This window comes from Apus apus, chromosome 4 (genome assembly GCF_020740795.1).
Source record: "Apus apus isolate bApuApu2 chromosome 4, bApuApu2.pri.cur, whole genome shotgun sequence".
In the NCBI taxonomy this organism is placed as follows: domain Eukaryota; kingdom Metazoa; phylum Chordata; class Aves; order Apodiformes; family Apodidae; genus Apus; species Apus apus.
The window spans coordinates 89,104,232-89,126,149 of NC_067285.1; the positions used below are offsets into that span (position 1 = coordinate 89,104,232).

General features: G+C 41.9%; 1 protein-coding gene across 1 annotated transcript in view; it reads left to right on the top strand.

The window, feature by feature from the left end:
- The first annotated feature begins 10,512 nt into the window (after nt 1-10,512).
- The window catches only part of GABRG1 (gamma-aminobutyric acid type A receptor subunit gamma1), a 57,560-nt gene continuing 46,154 nt past the window's right edge, over nt 10,513-21,918 (top strand). The window contains exon 1 of the mRNA XM_051618296.1: nt 10,513-10,604. Coding sequence (XP_051474256.1) covers nt 10,513-10,604 — 92 coding nt within the window. The remainder of the gene's footprint in view (nt 10,605-21,918) is intronic.

Genomic DNA, 21,918 nt, shown 5'->3' on the forward strand with positions numbered 1-21,918 from the left:
TGGACATGCAAAATATTCACTTAGGGAGCGCAGCTGGACTTCAGGTAATGCTCAAAACCCTTTCTGTAAATGTCAAAACCTGGAAGCAGGACTTTATCAGAAGATGACATAACAATTTACTGGAGGAAATTTCTACAGGGAGCAAAGGCAAGCAGAGTTCTTGATGGACACAGAGCTCTGTAAAAAGTTAACCATGAAAAGAGTGACTGTCTTTATATCTTTGTCTTTTTTTGTCTTTCCATGAGATTTTCCACTCACACTCTACACTTAGTGGAATATGTGCAACCATCACTGATACTTAATGAGCCAGTTTAAGAAATTATACAAAGTCAATGATATTATAGTAGCTACTCGGAAGAAATCTTGGGCTGAGAAAGATAGTTTGGAAAAATGACAGTGGGGGTCCGGCTCCCTTAAACTAATATTTTCTTAGCAGAAACAGTGTGACCCAGGAGGTTCTGCAAGCTTCTTGTAATTAGGCATCCAGGTCCTGGTATTGATCTGGAAGAAAGTGAGGCCTAAGAGCCATGGAAGGTTGAAATTCCTCTCCTGTGGGACACGCTGTCAGATACTGCATGGATGGCAGCTTCTGCTTGACACTTGTCATAAGGCTCTGACACATTGAGATTGGCAGCTATTAACATACTGCAGTCTTTGCAATACTTTCTGAAGAGGAAGGCTAGCCTCTGGGTGGACAACATTTTGCCAGGTACAAAAGCAATAGCAGTTTAGAAAAAATGTTTTAAAGTAAAAAAGTAAAGTAAAGTAAAGTAAAAGTAAAAAAGTAAAAAAACTATGACAAAACAGGATAGAAAATTCATTTTAAATTAAATTTTATTAAATCAGATCAAATGATAATGATATTTTCCAGACTAAATAAATAATCTGTTTTACGTAGCTAATGTGGCATGATAACTGAGGTGAAACTTCACAAACACATGCTATGCTTTTAACAGCTATTAGGGAAATCAAAGACTATAACATCCAGAGTATCATTTGCAACACAGCTGAAGAAGAAGATAATGTGAATATCACTAGTATAGGTAGTGGAATTATTTTAGGAGATACTTGCAAGAGAATGGCTGAATTGCCTTGGGGAAGGATCATACCCAAGAATAACAGAATCATCAGTGATACAAACTGAAACAGTTGTTCCATTAGTCTCCAATCAAAATGGTGAATTGGTATTGGTAATCTTAACTGGTAATGACCTTCCTGAGAGCGTATGATAAACCATAAGATAATTCTTCCACTTTTAAAAGTAATTTATTTCTATGTCATGCACTAGAATTTTCTTTGCACAGCAACTTTATGTGATGCTAGAATGATGAATTTTCATCATACATTGATGCTAGGATGTTCAAGTCAGTGTCTGAAGACAACTGCAGAAACAAGTTTGTCTAGGAGCAAAAGACCTAAGGCAAGAGTCTTCTAGCCCTACTTTTCTGGTACTGTTTGAGAGAGAAAAATATGCTTCTCTGGGACATGATAAAAAAACAAAACCAAAGCACACTACTTAGGAAGGCAGTTTGGTGTTTTTTTTTCTTCCTGAGTAAGCTTGGAAGAAAGGCTGGTTTTACATGATGTATTTTTACCTGTTCCTGCCACTGTGTATAACGCTGTAGACCTGCCAGTTCAGTTTACACCAAGCTATATGCAAGACACCATTTGATTATGTAGTGAATACTCAAAAGTGGTTAAAATAAAATGAGGCACAGCCAGATCTCTGCTTATTTCCCTAGTAAGCACAGGAGATACTGATTATTGTGCTGTATTCAACATGGAAATTAAACACTTTTTTTAAAGTGTCCTACAGCAACCAATGCGAAGATGGAAAAAGAACCTTAAGTGGAAAGATGGACATGCAAAAGAAAAGGAAAAAAATCAGTGCAACTTCAGATAATGTATATCCTCTCTAAACAGCAGCAAAATCCAATCTAATACACCAAAAAGCAATCTCTAAATATCTCAGGCTTTTGTTACAATTGAGAGGTCTAGGGGTCAATTAGTAATGATTAACAAAGTTCAGTAAGTGACATAATATATTGCAGAGAGATTGTTAATGTTCTGGACAGCAATTATATCCCCTTTCATTTAGACTTGCTATGGGATTATGTTACCAAGAGTTTAATCGGCATTCTGGAGAGAATGTTTTTCAGTTATCAGACCAGTCTTAAGAAGAGACCTTTTATGTCTTATACTTTGCAGATTAAAAAACTTACACTGTAAGGAGGATTGGTCAGGATAGGGTATACTGAAAAGTAACTTTCAACAAAGGCTGACCCAAGTATCATCTGAATCTTTTTGAGACTGGGAAAAGTACAGACCACAGTCTTTTGCCTGCCCGACTATTTTTCATTTTCACATGTCTTTGTCCTCCTGATCTGGCTGGAACAGCAAGTGCTCGCAGTAGTTGGGTAGAACAGCTGCCCTGTTATCTTCTAACAAAATAAGACCAGACAGATAATCAAATATTAGTCTCCTGAGAGCATCCTATAAGCCATGAAACAATTCTTATTCTTACCATTTGCAGGGTATTTCCATCCTGCCTGGAGACAAAATGAATCAGCAAAAGGAAAAAAAACCCTTTGCTATATGATTTAAAAATATAGGAGCACCTACACTGGCAGGCTGATTTGCCATTATTTATGTGAGGGTTCTAGTCCTCTAATAACTCAATGTGCCTTTGGCTACACTGGCAAATATTGTGGTGAAACAGAAGCAGGTCTTCAGAGAGAATCAGTTTCTGTTGAGTATCCAACACCCACAGTATGTGGTTCGTACTAGTTCTAGTACTTTAGGCTAGCACTAATCTAGTCCCATGAACTGAAGACCCATTGGTAGGTTCCAGCACTCCCTGAACACACCTTCTGATTTAGTCTTCCAGAATCCCTGTTATGGCAGGTAAAGCTCAGGAGATGGGGGCAACTGGGAGGCTCACTTTGAAAGCACAGTTCTCATTTGGACTGAAGTGCATCCTTTGTATATTTGCACTACCATGGTTCACTGGAGTAAACTATGTTGCTTCCTTGCCAGGGAAAATAGAGCATAGCGTGGAGAAGAATTTGAATGAATGCTCACCTCCTGCCCGTGACACTGAAGTATTCCAAGCTCAATTTACCTTCCTAAATGAACTAGAGTGCATCTCAGTGTCCCAGTCCCCTGTAAGACTCTTGCCTTTTCTGCAGCAAATACGCACCTCACACTTGCACATTTCTCATGTTGCTTTTCTTGTTGGTCACTATATTCCTGTTCTGGTTTGGTGGATTTTTTGGTAGCAGGGGAAGGGTGCCAGGAGTGGCTCTGGTAAGAAGCTGGGAAGCTCCTCCCTGCTCCAAACCAAGTCAAGGAGGCATTAGAGGGACAATAGATGTGCCTCTGAGATTAACATACAAAAGAACTCATATAACACCTGAGCAGAGAAGCACTTGAAGAAGAGCTGTGCTGGGGAAGGAGAGCAGTGCTTGTCGTTGGTGAGGAAGAAGGGGAAGAAGGTGCCCTAGCAGAAGTTTCCCTGCAACCCATGGTGAGATGGCAGCTGTCCCCCTGCTCTCATGGAGGAATGTGGTGGAACATTCCCTGAAGGCACCAGGAGGGGTGAACTTGGCCACTGGACTTGGATTTTGTGGCCAGTGGATTTGCTGCCAGTGGACTCTGATTGCCCAGCTTTGGAAGACCCTGGAGCCAGGGGAGCTAGCTGTTCCTGAAGCAGCCTGTGACTCTGTGGGAAGTGCTCCAGGCTGGAGCAGCTTGTTCCAGACCTCATGGGAACAACTCATAAAGGAGAGGTTTGTGGAGGACTCTCTCCCATGGGAGGGACCCCATGGGGAAGCTGGGAAGGACTGTAAGTAATCCTTCTTCCTGAGGAGGAAGGAGCAGCAGGAACCACCAGCCTGTGAACTGACTCTAAACCCCATCCCCTGTCCCCCTGTTCCACTGGAGGGAAGGAGGGAGAGAAACTGGGAACAAAGTGATTTGGGCCCAGGAAGAAGCGAGGGGTGGGGTAACATATGCAAGTCCTGCTCTTTCTGTTGTCTGTGTCCTGTGTGTGTTTGATTAGTGTGAAATGAAATTATTATTTTTTCCCCAAGTTGAGTCTGTTTTGCCCAGGACCTTAATCGGTGAAGAACCTTCCTTGTCCTTTGTCTCAACCCATGAACTTTGTCCTCCTCATCCCAGAGTGAGTGTGTGTATGTGGGGAAGTTGAATGAGTGGCCCTGTGGCTGTTCCTTTGTTGTCATGTTGGGCCCAAACCATAACTCCCTAGCAAAGTCGTCTGTCTTTGAAGATGTGTTTTGCCAGATGGGAAATCCAAGCTCCTGAGTAATCCAGGGCCCTAGTCTCTGTTTTCTGGGATATTGTTTGAAAGGTGAGGGAGATGCAAAGATAAAATTGTGCTCTTAGGGAGAAGAAGATGGAGAGATTGTGGATTTATGCCCTGTAAAAGAGGAATGATCAAAATGTATTTAATTTCTCTTTTCTGACTCATGTTGAGAATACTTAAGAGTAGTGAAAGGCAATGACCACAGTCACAGACCAAGGAAACTGTTGTGCTTTGAAATTCTTTCTGTACCCAAGCACTTCAGCCTAGTTACCATAGATCTGCCTACACTTCAGGGTTTTTTTTTTCATTTCATCATAGCTTGAATGGAGAAGAGTAACATGCTAAATGTAAAGGCATATTGTCTTACGTGCTCTAACCCTTCCCCTCTCCCCTGGATGCAAAGATGGGTGCAGTATTCTCTTTTCCTACATACATCATTCTCTGCTTCAGATTACTTCTCTCATTAGATTTTTAAGTGCTGCTGAATTCGTACTGTTAGTAATCATTTTAATGAATAACGTAAGTGAGTGAGCAGTTAAATCAATGTATCAGAGATGAAATCTTAATTAAAATGATATTTAGCTATGGGAAGTGAGAGTTTTATAATTTATTTTCTATTAAGTTGTTGACTGTTTCACTGAATGCAATTATTTTGTGGTTTTAATCACAATATGAGAGCTGCACTGAAGTGACGTTTCTGTATATTTCTGCTCTCCCATGGGGATCCACCATCCTCATCTTTAAAGGCCCATTTTAAAAAGCCAGTGGCAAAATGTTTCCATTAATTTTCTTTTTTCTTGAGATGCTTTTACCTCTATTGCATCAGTAGGCCACTGTGCTGCTTAGGATACCTTTATTAAATTTTATTAAAGAGTAAACATTCAGGTAGGATTAAACATGATTATGCCTCTTAAAAACAATTTTTTCTGAACTGCACTAAAAACAGTTGAACTGTTTTAATGTGGGCTGCAGGTTTGAAACAATGTGCATGTGACTCTACACTTGCATCTGAGCTTACTCAAATGCAATCACATAAATCACATGCATACTTTTTGAATATGTCCTTGCTCATTGCAGTGGGGTTGGACTAGATGACCTTTAAAGGTGCCTTCCAACCCAAACCATTCTATGAATCTAAGGGCTGAGATACACACAGGAAATTGCTTTGTGCTTCCACAGTTGAGCTCTCCAAATATAACTTCATTGAAAAGGTGTTATACAAATTTTAATCTACCTTTTGGAACACATGACTGCAATGGTCCATGAGTTCTTGATATTGTATGTGCTTTTGTTTGAGTGAAGCTCAGAATACCATAATAGTTTTCCTTTTCCATGTGTTGGATGACTTTTCCCTTAGCAGTGTAAGTCTCTTTACACAACTGCATGAGTGAGGACCACCAAGTTCCCTAAAGCACAGTGAGTGAAGATGGACCACCCACTAGGGCTAGATTTTCAAAGCTCTTTCTGCTCTGTAAGTGATATGCTGGCACACAAACCTGCCATCAAATTTCACAAGTTCCTGTTAGAAAACTAGTTAAGTTCAAGAGAAACTGAGCAAATGTATGTCAGTTCTGTAAAATTACGTATGAGTGTTTTCAGGTTCCTCTGTAATCTTGGATAATTAAAGTCTTTCAGTACTAGGTTTGAAGGTGCAAAATATAGGGAAATTAGCTGATTTGGTTTTGTGTTTTGTTTTTCCCTTCTATTAGGACTTCAGCTTTAGGCATGAAAATTCTTTTTATGTAATTTTAGATTCATTCTAGATTGTAGATACCTTGAAGTTGAATAGGTGCCTTCCAGACTGGAATTCACAAACTTATGCTAAGTGCTTTGCTGCTTTTACAGTGCTAGAGGGTTAAGTGTATTTGTATGGAATCTAAATATGTTCTCACACTTTTAAGAAGTTAGGAAAGAGGTGATCTAGCCTGGCTTTGTTTTAGACGACTTTTACATTGCATTTGATTATCCTGCACTGCTCAAACCTGGAGGGTAGAGAACCTTTCAGATGAGCTTGGCAGAATTTAGGTGCTGATCTGCTCAAACTAGTGCTGTTCTGGGTGTTTGTATGGGTACTGCTCTACAGTCCTGGAGAAATCTCACAGTTAAATATAAATGCTTTCTCTGGATCGCATCTGGAGTATTGTGTCCAGTTCTGGGCCCCTTAGTTCAGGAAGGACAGGGAACTGCTGGAAAGAGTCCAGCACAGAGCCACAAAGATGATTAAGGGAGTGGAACATCTCCCTTATGAGGAAAGGCTGAGAGAGCTGGGTCTCTTTAGTTTGGAGAAAAGGAGACTGAGGGGTGACCTCATCAATGTTTACAAATACGTAAAGGGTGAGTGTCAAGAAGATGGAGTTAAGCTTTTTTCAGTGATGACCAGTGATAGGACAAGGAGTAATGGATGCAAATTGGAGCATAGGAGGTTTAAAGTGAGTATCAGAAAATTTTTTTTTACTGTGAGAGTGACAGAGCACTGGAACAGGCTGCCCAGAGAGGTTGTGGAGTCTTCTTCACTGGAGACATTCAAGACCCGCCTGGACGCGTTCCTGTGTGATGTACTCTAGGTGACCCTGCTCTGGCAGGGGGGTTGGACTAGATGATCTTTTGAGGTCCCTTCCAACCCCTAGGATTCTATGATTCTATGATCTCCCACTATCAAGTAGCAGCAGAGCTGAGAGTACAGATGTGATTTTACATTTAAGTACTTAAAATTTTTACCACACTCAACCCTTGAATTATTTTTCTGTTTGCCAACATACCATCACTTCCCGCTTTATAGTTATTTTTCTATACTCTGATGAATTGATCGGTGTTCTTCATTTTTTTTTTCTATAGACTTAACCAAACTGAAACTTTATTCTGTAAATTGTCCTATTTCTTGCCTTTAAAACCTTTACTTCAGTGGGGAATCAGTTAAATAAAATAATCTCAAGAGCAGATTCATCAGAACTCATGATTAAACTTTTTAACATGGAAATTTGAGCACTGTGAGAGCAGTCTCAAGCAGTTTCTGAAATATTTCTCACCGTATAACTATGCAGCTCCTTTAACAAATAACTGATAGACTTAAAAAGGCTTTGAAAGACAGTGAGTTATGTAGCCCTGTTCTTCTATTCACAGACTCATTAAATATGACTGAAGAAGGTAGAGACAGTGGTTTTACTCTGCAGAAGCCTTTCTGGTTTGTGCCTCTTCAATAATAACAGCGATCTGAATCCTGCAGTTTTGCTTGTACATAAACATTGTTCAATTTGCTGCTACTGCAGTGATGCTTCACAGGTTTGAAATTCCACTGTTGATCCCTTTCTTCACCTCCATTCTCTCCTTTTTTTTCTTCTTTTGTTTTTGTTGTTAAGGCAGCCCTCTTGCTCCAAGGAGGAGGAGATGATTTAACTAAGACTTTAAATATTGTTTTTAGGTTGGCTGTTCCAGTACCAAATAGCTGATGAATATCAGCAGGCTTTGGTAACTCAGTGTCCTTTAGTTTATTATCCTGCCCCAGCATCTCCTTCCTTTGACAGTCATCTAGCTAATTTCCCCAGCTTTTCTTCAATATCCTCTTTTGCATTTTGCAGTTTTCCTTTATTGCTTCTTCTATTCCTTAGGAATACAGACAATCTGAGATTATTTTGCCCCCAAGTTTTCTTCTGGTAGTTAAAGAATTTGTATTATTTTTGTTTCCTGTTTGCTTTTCAAAATGTCAGTACCTATCTTTCATCTAATATTTTACTTAGTAATGGAACATATTCTTCTCTAGCTTTAAGAGGGATGGATTTCTATTGTTTATGGTGAAGTACAAGGAAAATTCAGGTTTGGAACTATCTGAAACCATGTTTTCCTGATATCATCCTTAGTCCTCTGTCATTTGAGAAATCTAATTGGCACTGTTCTTGTTTTAAATTATTTTAAATGGCATTTTAATGTGCCTTAGCATTCTAAATCTAGAAATCAAATGAAAAAACCATCATTTTCACAGCATTCATGCTACATGTTATTTTAGCTGTAATGCTCCATCTCTTTCAGTGCTAGCAAGCTGCTGGACTTACACGGGGGTGAAATTGACTGTATGTAGAAGATGATGTTTTGTAATCCTCTAAGTAGCCTTAAATTTCTTATGTCAAAGTTTCTTCAGTAGTCATATTAAGTATGTAATGTATTTTAGTGACAGGATGATACTTTATAGATTAGTAAATAGAGTTTTAATGGCTCCATAAGCATCAGGATGCAAAGGCATAAGAAGAGTTCATTGCGTATTTTGCAAACTGAAGTAATTTTGACAGATCAATCCATAATAAACCTAAAGACCTCTTCTGTTTTCAGGGCAAAAGTACTTCCCAGAGAGAAAGGGACCTGGGGATGGGCTACACTTATTTTCTTGCTGAGGTGCACAGCAATCCTTCTTGGAGCCGGTGCCACTAGCTGCAGCAGTGGAGCTGCTTCTGCATTTACGCTGTAATAAATGCATATTCTCTCTGAGCTCATGCCTCTGCTATCGTGCTAGGACGCTGCCTGCTGTGTTAAGCCACCAACAAAGAGACCTCAGGTCATACAACAATACGTGCCTTTACCTTCTGCCAGTACCTCCAGGACTGGCTATTAATTTTTAAGTCGTTGAATTTTCACTTAATGTACTGCAGCTGTCTGAAGCCTGGTGAGTTTCTTTAACCATTAAAGCAGCTGTAAGCTGTATATATAAAACAATAGCCAGATGATGATGTGTGAAGAAGCAGGAGAACCGAAAACAAAACACTGCCTTTCATCGGAATTACCACTGAATGGGTGTTTATTTTCATTTCTGTGCAGTTACATCTATAAAACATTTTGCTCCTTACGCTGGGAATCGTGCAGCGCGGGTTGCTCCAGGAGAGCCCCACAACAAGCTGCAAGCGGGGACATCTCCAGGGCCAGGGGACTGGGTTGGGAAGAGGCCGAGGGGCCATCCGATCCTGGCGTCGTTCACAGAAATACGCTTTATTTAAGCACTGGTCTAGCCGGGACGTAACGCCGGTCCCCCAGCCAGGGGAGCGGGCAGCAGGCGCGGAACCTCCGGCGCCCCTCCGACACCGTGGAGCTTTCCCTGGCTCGAGTTTGGTTTTGGTGAGGGTTATATTAGGGTCTTTTTGTTTGGGGTTTGGTTGGGTTTTTTTGGCTACTATCCCCCGTCGGTCTTCCAAGAGAGGCAGGAGGGAGCAGCAGAGGGGAAGACAGGAAGAAAGAAAAAACACGTACAAAACAAACCCACAAAAAAAACCCGCTTTGCATGTTGCAGCAAGCCCCGGCGCGTTTTATAGCGCAGCACCGCGCAACGCCCGCCTTCCCTCCCTTCCCCCCCGGGGGCGCTCCGCACCCGCGCAGAGCAGAGCCGCCTGCAGCCTCCCGGTTTGCGCGACTCTCCCTTCTCGGATACGCGGAATTCCCGCGGTTGCACGAGCATGCCGCCTGCTTCCAGCACGACTGTAGGGGCCGCGGTTGCAGGGGTGGGCCCCTTCTGGGCACGGACGAGGGGCGGGAGGGTAGCCCCTTCCCGCGGCGGGCGCTGCCCTCCCCAGAATCGTCCTGGTGCCGTGCGCGGGAGCGCGCAGTCCCCGCGGGTGTCCTCGTACATCCATCGCCCGGCGCTTCTCCCGGCTGCGGGTGTCCGCTTGACAAGGCCAAGGGGCTGCTTCTCAGATTGCCAGCCGCCCTCTTGAGTAGCTTTAAAAAAATAAAATTGAAAATATGTAAATCTATATATATGTAGCTTTAAGTATATATTGAACAATTTGTATATCATGTGCGTATATAGGTATGTGTGCGTGTATATATATATATATATAAAAGATCTATTATATCTCCCTCTTTGGAGAAAATAGCACATCAATGCCACTCTTTCTTCCAAGCATGTTTCCTTCTAGTAAAGGGGACTCCGCCTCTGCTAGGGATTGATTCGCCCAGCAGTTTTTAGGATAATTTATGGAGCAACCTGATGAGCCTATTGGGCGAGTTGCTCGGTTCTTGTAGAGCGGGTTCCTACCTGTTCGGGTGTTTTATTTTTTTAAAATCCCTTTGCCTTCCCCTCCCCTCCTTCTGCTTGCTGTGTGCCGGGGGGGGGGGGGGGGAGGGGGGAGGTGTGACGGTGGGATTGGCGGGGTGGCTATTCCCCAGCCTCTCCGGAGAAAACTCGGGGAAGGGAGAGCACCTTCACGCCCATGGATGCGTGGCGGGGCCCCGCGCCCCGCTGGATCCGCCGCCGCGGGGCCCGGCTGCTGCTGCTGCTGCTGACCGTGCGGCTGGGGAGCGGGTGAGTACGGCGGGGACCCCCCGGCACCAGCCGCCCGCACCTTCCCGCCGGCGCTCGGCTACCTGCGCATCGCGCCCTGGGCTAGACTCGGCGCCCGCCGGCCAGGATTGGGAAGGAGGGAAGGAGGGAAAGGGGAAAGGTGTGTGCTGTGCGCTACGAAACTGAAAAAAAAATAATAAATTAAAAACATAGGGCCTGGTGCATCGGCGGAAGGTTCCGCGGGCGGCTGTTGGGGAAGCCGGCACCGGCAAAGTAAAACTTCTACTGCATTCCACTTGTTCGCTGAGCGAGTTGGTGAGCCCGGGCTCAGCCCGGTGCTGGGCGAAGCGCGTCCCCCCGGCCCGCGCAGGGCCAGGCTGGGCGGGTGCCCGGTCAGCCCTGCGCCCCGACGGGGGGCGGCCCCTCTCCCGCAGCTCCCCGCCGTCCCCAGACCCGGGCCCGCTCCTCGCTGGCTGCCTTGGGAGCGGAGGCTGGAGTTCCGGTGGCGAGGGACTGGGCGCTGGTGCTTTCTTGGGAAAAGCCCGGTCCAGCGGTGGGTGGTAACTTGGGTGCACCGCTGGCGGAGCTGGCACTTTTTCACTATGCTGGCCCAGCTGCGGGCATCCTGCACGGCTTGTGCCTCGGCGGCCCCAGGGAGTGGGGCTGGGCAGCTGCTCAAGTCCCAGAAGTTGGAAAAGTGCATTTTAAGGGAGAGTTGCAAAATTGATCTGAAAGTCTCTGAAGAAACGGTAATTTGGTACTGCTGTGTAAATGTGTTCTTAATACCCATCACAATTTAACAAAAAGCAATCTGATCATTCAATGCCATCAATAATTCAGAGCCGATGTGAATGATTCCACAGGTTATACACTCATACAAATCACAAGGCAGTACTGAAAGGGTATTTGGCTGCTGCTCAGTGTGTCTCCTTTTAATGGTGGACCAAATTAACCATTCTAAGAGGATATAGCAAATGTGTAGTAAAAAGCCTGGCAAATGACCAAACCAAACAAAAGCTATTAAACTTTTTTTAAAAAAAAAGATTGTTAGACTGTGGACCCTTTACCCATACTGAATGGTGATTTATCAATCTGTGTGAAGTGTGTTGATCTCAGCTCATCTCTCATGTTCAGAAGACTGCTGTGTTATCCTAGTTAGAAACATCACTGACTATACTTTTCTTAATCTGTGTCTTACGCCTTGGTGTATTATGAAAATATTTTTCAAAAGCATTGATGGAAATTATACCAGTGCAGCTGTGCATCTTCAGAATGTTTCTTAATGAACTTATTGTACCTTACATATGAAGGAAATTTTCAAGTGGTTTGGGAGTAAAGAATGTGTGCTAATTGATCAGTTCAAAGGCTTAGTTACAAAGGAGGAGGGCTAGCTGAAAAATAAAAAAAGCAACTTTTTTTTTTTTTTTGGTCAAAGTGTGGTTGTGATTACAGGACTAGGTGTAGAGTATGCATATATACATCTGACTAACAATAGCATTTATAAGTAAGCTCAGAAGTCTTCAGTGCGAAAAAGGGGTAATTTACGTGCATTATTTTATCTTGTGCTCCAGAAGATGTCAGATAAAATGAGACCTTTGGTATAAATATCCACACATGTGAATCAACTAGTATCAGGCTGGCCTTTCATTCAGAGACCACACGGGATAAGGGTGGTCGTTGAGAGATTTTTCTCTCACTTTTTTTTTTTTTTTTTTTTTTTTGTGACCACAAATGGACATGTTTTTCAGATGGGACTAAAGCCTAAGCAAGGAAAATGGAAGTTGAGTCCAACCAAGAGTTTATTATATTAACGTACTGCCCCAAAAGCTGTAGTGTGACATTACACCAAACTTCCTTCACCAAGGGGATTAATTGCAGTTGAACTCTGTCCCATGAAGCAGTTGTTTTCCTCAAGTTCTGCAGATGCACCACAAACAGAGCAGAATAGTCAATGCACTTGATGTAACTTCACAGTCAGTATTTTGAAGGGCTATATTTGTCAATAGCTGACAGCTTTTCTACAGCAAAAACTGGACTGTGAGCCTTTCTTTAAGGTAGGCAGAGGAAAAGAGTAGCTACCCAGCTACCCAGCAGTCACTGCAGTCCTAAACGTGTGACAAACCTATTCTTGTTGAAATAAAAAAGAGAGATAATTCATAGGGAGAGCATAAGAGCTGACAATATAATTAATATTATTTCCGCATTTCTAAACATACAGGTGCAGCATAACTGTAACATTTATTCTAATTTATACTGTTTTAAATAGTATATGCTGGTCAGCATTCCTAACAATATATTGCAAACTCAATTTTGTGTATATCTTCTCTTTAGTTTTGTAACATGATATTCCAAATAGCAATCATGAATGCTCCATTGCAATGTGTCAGCAGGTGCAAATGTCAACTAATGTTTTTGTTTCCATTTCAAAGTATCTCTTAGGGAAATACTTATATAATAAGGCCTATGTTTTCTTCTCATATAAATTCCTGGATTAGAGTCAAGCCTGTCATAACAACATGGCTTTCTTAATGCTTGATAGTAGTGATTAATGCTTTCATTTGAACATCTATGATGTTTATTCATTATTATTCTCACTCTTACGTGCTTTGTTCATGATGTGACAGTGAAGAACTTGTTATTTAGCAATGCTAGTGGTTTAAAATATGGTTTATTTTATTAAAAGTTTATTAATATTTTATTTTGTTAGTGTGAAGTTTAATGAGGCATAAATATTGATAAATATGTATAAGCTTTGCACATAATTTTCTTACAATGTATTTAAAGGAAGTCTTCAGACTACGACAACACATTCAAAAAAAGGCTCTCATAACAAATTGAACTACATTTTCAATTGCTTTTAATTTTCTGTTAAATATGCCTGATGTTAAATAAGAGCACCTTTGCTGCCAATTCAGAACTTTATGAGCTGGGCAGAAAAGGTAACAGGTGAACACTCACAGGCTTTGGTCAACTTTTTTTCTGGATACGTAAGTCTGACCACAGAGTAGATTACAAGGGAGTTGAGGAATCTATGTTTTTTCTTTGAAGGTGTAGAGGAATTGTAATACTCTAGGTTGAATGCAACACCTTGTTTCTGTGGCCATTTGGTAGGACTACTGAAATGAACTTGGCATATGCACTGTTTGAATTTAATATGTAAAAACTTGATGCGACATATCTAAACTTAAAATGGGAAACCATGCAACAACATGGAACTATTAGAGGTGACTGGAGAGACTAGAAAGGTAATCATGGAATTGTCAGAGTTGGAAAGGACGTCTAGAGATCATCTCCCAACTCCCCTGCTAAAAGAGGATCCCCTAGAGCACATTACTCTGGTCTGCATCCAGGCACATCTTGAATATCTCCAGAGAAGGAGATTCCACTTGCCTGGGCAGCCTTTTGCAGTGCCCTGTCACCCTTGTAGTAAAGAAGTTTTTCCTCATATTTAAATGGAACTTCCTATGTTCCAGCTCGTGCCTGTTGCCCCTTGTCCTGTCACTGGGAACTACTGAAGACTCTGGCTCCATCCTCCTTGCACCCACCCTTTACATACTTACAGGCATTAATAAGGTCTCCCCTCAGCCTTCTCGTCTCCAGGCTAAAGAGTCCCAGCTCTCTCAGCCTTTTCTCATAAGGGAGATGCTCCTATCTCCCAATCATGTTTGTTGCCCTCTGCTGAACTCTCTCTACTAGTTCCCTGTCTAGTCTTGAATCGCGGAGCCCAGAACTAGGTACAGTATTCCAGCTGTAGCCTCACCAGGGCTGAGTAGAGGGGGAGAATGACCTCTCCACCTACTGGCCACACTCTTCCTTATGCACCCCAGGATTCCATTTGCCCTCTTGGCAGCAAGGGCACGTTGCTGGCTCATGGGTAATTTAGTATCTACCGAGACTCCCAGATCCTTCTCCTCAGAATTTCTTTTTAACAGATCCAACCCTAACATATTGGTGCATGGGGTTCTTCCTCCCTAGGTGCAGGACCCTACACTTGCCCTTTTTGAACCTCGTTAGGTTTCTTTCTGCCCAACTCTCCAGCCTGTCCAGGTCATGCTGCACAGCCCTCTGGAGTGCCAGCCCCCCCTTCCAGTTTTGTATCATCAGCAGACTTGCTGAGGATACACTCTGTCCCCTCATCCAGGTCAGTGATTAATATGTTGAACAAGACCAGAGGAAGTATTGACCCCTGGGGAACACCACTGGTTACAGCCCCCCAACTTGACCCTGCTGCATTAATCACCACCCTCTGAGTTCTGTCACACAGCCAGCTGTCAGTCCACCTCACTGACCACTCACCTAGCCCACACTCCTCAGTTTCTTAGTGAGGATGCTATGGGAGACAGTGTCAAAAGCCTTGCTGAAGTCAAGGTAGATGACATCTGCTGCTCTCCCATCATCCAGCCAACCAGTTATGTCATCATAGAAGGCTATGCTATCATAGAAGGCTAGCAGATTGGTCAAGTATGATTTACCCTTGGTAAATCCATGTTGACCACTCCCAATAACTTCCTTTTCTTCAAGGTGTTTAGAGGTGACATCCAGAATGAGTCACTCCATCACCTTCCCAGGGACAGAGATGAGACTAACTGGCCTGTAGTTCCCTCGGTCCTCCTCCTTGCCCTTTTTGAAGACTGGAGTGATATTTGCCTTCCTGTGGTCCTCAGGCACCTCTCCTGTTCTCCATGACCTTTCAAAGATGATGGAGAGTGGCCCAGCAATAACATCTGCCGGCTCTCTCAGCATTCATGGGTGCATTCCATCAGGGCCCCTGGACTTACAGATGTCTAGTGGTCTCTAACACAGTCCTCCTTTACTGAGGGAAAGTCTTCCTCTCTCCAGACTTTTCCCCTTGCCTCCCCCTTGCCTCCAGGATCTGGCATTCATGAGGGACAGCTTTAGCAGTGAGGACTGGAGCAAAGAATGTGCTCAGTAACTCTGACTTCTCTGTGTCTTCCACCACTAGGGTGCCCACCTCACTCCTCAGTGGGCCTACATTTTTCTCTAGTCTTTTTGTTGTCTTTAACTTCAGTGGCCAAGTTGAGTTCTGCTTGAGCCTTGGCCCTTCTAATTTTCCCCCTGCATGGCTTCACTGCATCTTGGTGTTCCTTGTAAATTGCCAACCCCCTTTTACAAAGGCACTAAACTATATTTTTTTTCCTGTGGTCCAGCCAAAGCTCTTTATTTAATCAAGCTGGTCTTCCTGGTCAGCTCATCTTTCAGGTTCTGGGGATAGCCTTCTCCTGTGCCTTTAGGAGTTCCTCCCTGAAGAATGACCAGCCTTCCTAGGCTCCTTTGACCTTCAGGACTGTCTCCCAAGGGACACTCTCAACCATGCTCTGAAACAGGCCAAAATCTGCCTTGCAGAAGTCCAAGGTGGCAGTTCTGCTGGCTCCCCCCCTTGCTTCTCCAAGAGTTGAAAATCCTTACCATTTCATGATCACTGTGCTGAAGATGACCTCCAGCTTTTACATCCCCTACAAGGCCTTCTCTGTTATCAAGCAGCAGTTCCAGCTGGACATTTTCCCTATTTGGCTCCCTCATCAGCTCCATCAGGAAGTTGTCTTCCATACCCTCCAGGAACCTCCAGGACTGTTCCCTCTCTGCTATGTTGTATTTCCAGCAGACATCTGGGTAGTTGAAGTCCCCCATGAGAACAAGGGCTGGCAATCGCAAGACCTCTGCCAGCTGCTTTTAAAATATTTCATCAGCCTCTACATCCTGGTTGGAGGATCTGTAACAAACTCTCACCATGAAGACCTTATTGGCCTTCCCCTTGATTCTTACCCATAAACACTCAACGCTGTCATTCGCAATGTTAAATTCTAGGCATTCAAGTCTATCCCTAATGTAGAGGGCCACCCCACCACCTCTCCTTCCTTGCCTGTCCCTTCTGAAAAGTTGGTAGCCATCAGTTGCACCACTCCAGTTGTGTGAGTTGACCAGAACAGAACCTGCTTCAGAGAAGAGAGAAATTTGTGTGATATGGCAAAGCTGCAAGTAGTTTCTAAAGTCTGCTTTCATTGGTGGATGTTCAAATCTACAGGATCTGTTGCCATTTATCTAGGCTGATATTAGAATAAACAAAACGGGAGCATTTACCCTAGCTTCTGCATCAAGTTTGTTCCTTCAGTGTAACTGTTTTAAGTCCCTGCATAGAGGTTTAATGAGGAGTAATCTAATTAAGTATTTTACAGTATTTCTAGTTTGAGATTTCTCTGCCTTCCAGACAATGGATCTTCTGCCTTCCTCTGCATGCTAAAAGAGCCAGATTTTTTTCCCCATAGCCACCTGCTATGTGTGCCTCAGTGGATCGCACATCCACCTCTGTGAGGAAGTCCAGGTCTTTGTTAGAACCTCTGGTTCTTCAGGGCAACCTCAGGGGGCAGACCCGTAGCTGCAGTGGCTCCTCCGTAAGGGAGTGTGGTCTGCCGCCTGCAGCTATTCCACAGGGAAGCCAGTCACCAAAGCTTTTCCTTGCCCTGCGTCCCTCTGGTGTGAAGAGAATTCACCATCTCAAATGAATTCTAAAAAGTCTTAAAGGAATTAGCATTTTTTGTGAGAAAACATCCTACTGTGTTTCTCTTTCCATCCTAGTCTTTCATGATGTGTTGTAGATTGCTCGGAAAAACTCTCCTCTCAGCAATGAGAAGCTGCAGTGCAGTTACATGCCTAGGAGTTGTGGCATGAATGGTCTCCTCCAAAATGAAAGCTTTATATTCACGTGTCCCAGTCAGAGATACTTTGTACAGACTGGAAATTTCCATTGAGTTAGATTTACCCATGCTACAGTTGTACTAACTACTGTTAGAAGTAGTTCCTTGGTATGTGTAGCTTAAGAGGCAACTTGATAGCAGCTTACATTTTTCTCTCAGTTAAGAAAATTAAGCTACTTAAATTTCTTTAGAAAATATTGAACTGCATATTTAGCCATTTTGTAAATCCTTTCATTTTTTTTCTTTGAAAAACAGACATAAAAAAATGGGTAAATTATATAAATATTGCCTCATTAATGGCAGATACATATGGAATATTATTTCCCTACTCCTGCTTCATACTGCTGGATACTCTGTCCCAGGACTAGCTCCAGTACAGCTGGGGTGTACCTGGTGTTCTTGTTTGCTTTCTGCCTTGATTTGCAAATCCTTTTCCATATCGCTGCTTTCATCTTTGGCATGAATGGCTAATTCTGTGTTTCTAAGTTTATATGCAGTTATTTTTCTTATTTTCAGGAAGACAGACAAACATAGTGAATAGGAAAGATCTGAGGTAACGAGATACATCCCCTTTGAATTTAATTATTTGATGTCTTAAACAGATTGTTAGTCCTTTCACTTAATATGGTTTTCTTCTTATTTAAAGCAGTGTACCATGAAGGATTAAGTCTTACTATTATTAAATCTTGTTATTATTAATGTAATATCATAGTCCAATTTGTCTTTCAGAATACAGTTCATCTGGATAGAACTTCTATTAGGAAAAAGTGGTAGTACTTAATTTAGATGGCTAACTGTAACTATAAGTTATGACAATATTTTTTTTCTTCATTGTCCAATGCTAATTTACATGTCAGAATAAATTATATAGATATTTTTAAAAACAAAGTACCCCAGTGTTTTTCCTAGGGAAAAATATACCTGATCTCATCAGCATAGAGCCATCAAATATGTATTGAGTTGTGTCAGACCTGCTGTGGATGAGCTATGGACCTGTACCTTAGATTCTTGCTTTGTTGTCAGGTCCATCCAGCTGATGGCCTGCAGGTTGCATCCAGCAGGGGACAACTGGCAGCCATAAATTTTAGTCACCATCTGAAAAGAGGCGGATACTCCTGTTGTATTATGTATGTGTTATATTTAATACACAATAAATTGAAGTGGAGAAGAGATAATTTTGCTTGCAGAGAGAGAGACAGCAAGTTTTTTATTGCATGGTTTAGGTACTTACATTAGCGCTTATGGAGTATGCTCACCTCTTTCTACAATTATTCATTAATTTAATTGATGTGTGGATTAGTCCAAAATTGCCTAATGACAGTTATAATAAAATTTCAGTAGAACCTATTAACTGTATTTCTCTTGGGGACATGTTGTCATTGGCTAATTATTGTAGTTGTATGGCTTTTTCTTTTAACCGAGATACACCTATATGCCATACTTTTAGTGCGCAGTTCAGTGCAAGTCTCTGGTTCTGCTGCTTCTTTACACTATACATTCTTTGCCTTCTGAGGGAGGAGACTGGTACCTGCTCACATGTGTACCAGAACTTGGAAGTATTTCAAATGAGGGTTTTTTTTTGTGAAGGGCTGTAGTAGATTCCTAGTTACCTGAAGATTTTGCAGGAAATATACAATGGATTGTGTTAGAGCAAATGTTCATGTGAATATATTGAAATACCAGCAGCTTGAATGACTAAAAATGCTTTTTAAAGGAGAGCTCATTTTGTATATTTCTTGAGATGCATGTGGCATTTTAAAGTGAAAATCAACAAAGTTGACTTTGCAATTTGATGAATGTTATGGTGACTGTGGGATGGCATTTAATTAGTCTAACTGCTTTTTTTGAGGTTATGGTTCTCAGCATTCATTTATGTTAGATTTGTTTTTAAGTCTAGCTCCCCTATGGAAAGTGTTTCTTGGATCAAGACACTTAACTCATCGACAATATATCAGTTCCTTCTGAACTTGACGACAATTAATTTTTCATTAGTCAAGTGCAGGTAGAGATCTGCGGTCTGCTGTACGAAATGCTGACATATGGCACATGGATTTATGTGTGTCTGTCTTTCTGTGACGATCCTAATCTGGAATTCCCAGGAGATCTGATACTGCTATGGTTGAAACATGTTTCAGATACCAAGAGAGGTGATGCCTTTTCACCATGTCCTTCTTTAGCAGTGTGGGGATACTTTGTCCTTTATTTAATACGATTTGTCCCTTTTCAGTTATGTCTACTTAGACTCTATAACTTGCTGATGTTACCCTTTATTTTCTGTTCTGTGCATCTTCATTTATTCCTTCTGTTTGCTCTTGATGAATAGTGGAATCTGGGTGTTTACACTTCAATTTTTTGGTTGCATGGTCTGGCCAAAACCTATGAAGAAGGTAAAACTTACAAACTGAGAAGATAAAACTTACCAATTTAAATTTAATGGTTTCATTCTAATCCATCTGAAATTAATCTCCCTGAGAATTCTTGTAGATTTAGACTTTAGTTTCACCTAAGGCTGTACAGGTCATCTTGAGGCCTACTGTATCTTCCTGATAAATTTTATTTTTTGTTGCATGCAATGACTGGAAGTCTTTCCTTAGAAGATATTTTGTAGAGGAAGATTAATTTATACTTGTCTAAAAATTTTACAATGACAAAATGCTCCTGATCTCTAACATTAAAATACAGTTGGCACAAGGGCCCTGACTGTTTTTTTTCAGCAATGATTAGAAATGCTTGTACTAGAAAAAAGGAAGGACCTACTTACTGAAGATAATGGGTACTTCCAAGTACTTTCCTAGGCAAAGAACTGCTTTAAGATACCATAGTAATGATTTTCTCAGAACAGAGGAAGAAGTTTGCTAACACCGCACATGTGGATGTTATGATCAATAAGTTACCCAGCTTTTTTAAGCCAAAACAAAACACAGACACAGAGCATATTTTGCAAGTTTGTTATCAGAATGTGGAATAATTGATGTGAGGAAAGAGTAGTAGTGTGTCCTATTTCCTTGCTTGTCTGGGGCAGAGCTAGAGCTTCTCATAGCATCAGAAATAACAATATTAGCATAGCCTTCCCTGAAGACAATTTATTTTTTTTCATGTTGAAGGATGTTTTTTTACTAAGGTAATGCATTTTCAGGCAGAGCTGCTGTTCAGAGGGAGCTGGAGAGGCTGGGTTGACAGAAGTATTATAAAGTTCATCAAAGGTGAATGTGAAGTCCTGCATCTGGATGGGAAGCTCCCATCAGTTGGACAGACTGGGGACTAGCTGGCTGGGGAGCAGCTCTGCCAAAACGGACCTGGAGTTCTTGGGGGACAGCATGCTGCCTTGGCAACAAAGGAGGGCCAGCAGACTTCTGGTCTTCTGGTCTGGACTTCTGGTGTACATTCAGGAGGCTGAGAGAAGTGATAGTCTCCGTCTGCTCAGGACTTGTGAAACCCCATCTAGATACTGCATCTCATTTTGGGTGTAAACTGGAGGGAACTCCGTGGAGGACTACCAAACTGATCAGGCAGGAGCACTTGCTCCCTGAGGAGAAGGCTGCTCAGCCTGGAGAAGAGATGGCTTTAGGGGGAGCCAACAGCAGCCCCCAGCACTTATGGGGCAGTGATTGAGAAGACAGAGGTAGACTCTTTACAGTGGTGCATATTAAGATGAGGAACAATGGTGATGAATTCACTGTGAGGATAATTAAACAGTGGAACAAGTTGTCCAGTGAGGTTGTGGAACCTCTGTCCATGAAATTTTCAAAGACCTGACTGCACTAAGCTCTATTTTTTTTTTTTAATTATTATTTTTTTTTAATATGGTTTGCTATCTTACTTATGCAAAGTTCTTGCTCTCTGTTGTATAACAGAAGAGAGAGTGGTGCAGAAATAGGTAGTTGTCTCCATCAGGTCTACAAAACTGTGGAGAATATTTTTGTGACCACGTATGGAGATAAAGAGCTGTTTTTACTAAAATGGTCAAAGTGAGATCACTGTACTAGTCAAGCTGAAAATGTTTGAAAATCCAGCAGTTCTGAACTGAAGCAGTGAATTACCTGTACTTATATAGATAGATGTGAGGAGAATTTGTAATTGATTTCTGGACTGCAACTTTATAGGAGTAGAGGCAGCAGTTATACTGATCTGAGTATATCAGTATTTGGATCAAATTCCAAGGAGAGAAGATTAACTCTGTGTTATATGAGAAGACTGATGGATAATGAATATCTATGATGCTTTGAGTCCATATGATAATATCTTGGAAATCTTTAAAAAACATTTGATTTAATAGTAAGTTTTACCAGTGTAATTTCAAATGTATGTAGCATTAGCTGAAAGCTGACATGGAGGAGAACATTTGGTGTGGCACTCAGAACAAAATTTTTCTCCTGGAACACATCTTTAATAATATCTGTTGTTCTTAATATTAAAAAAATCACGTTTTTATAAATATTCTTTGCAGTCAGGTTGTGCCTTTCTAAAGTATTCAGAGTTAAGTCTGGTTGTATTGTTCACTAATTTCTGTTCAGATTAGGTTTTGGTGTATTAGTTCCAGAGATGTTGACATGTGATAATGCTTTTAAGTGAAGGTCTTGCTGGGACTAAAATTAATTGCAGTGAAGATACTGTGTGTGCGA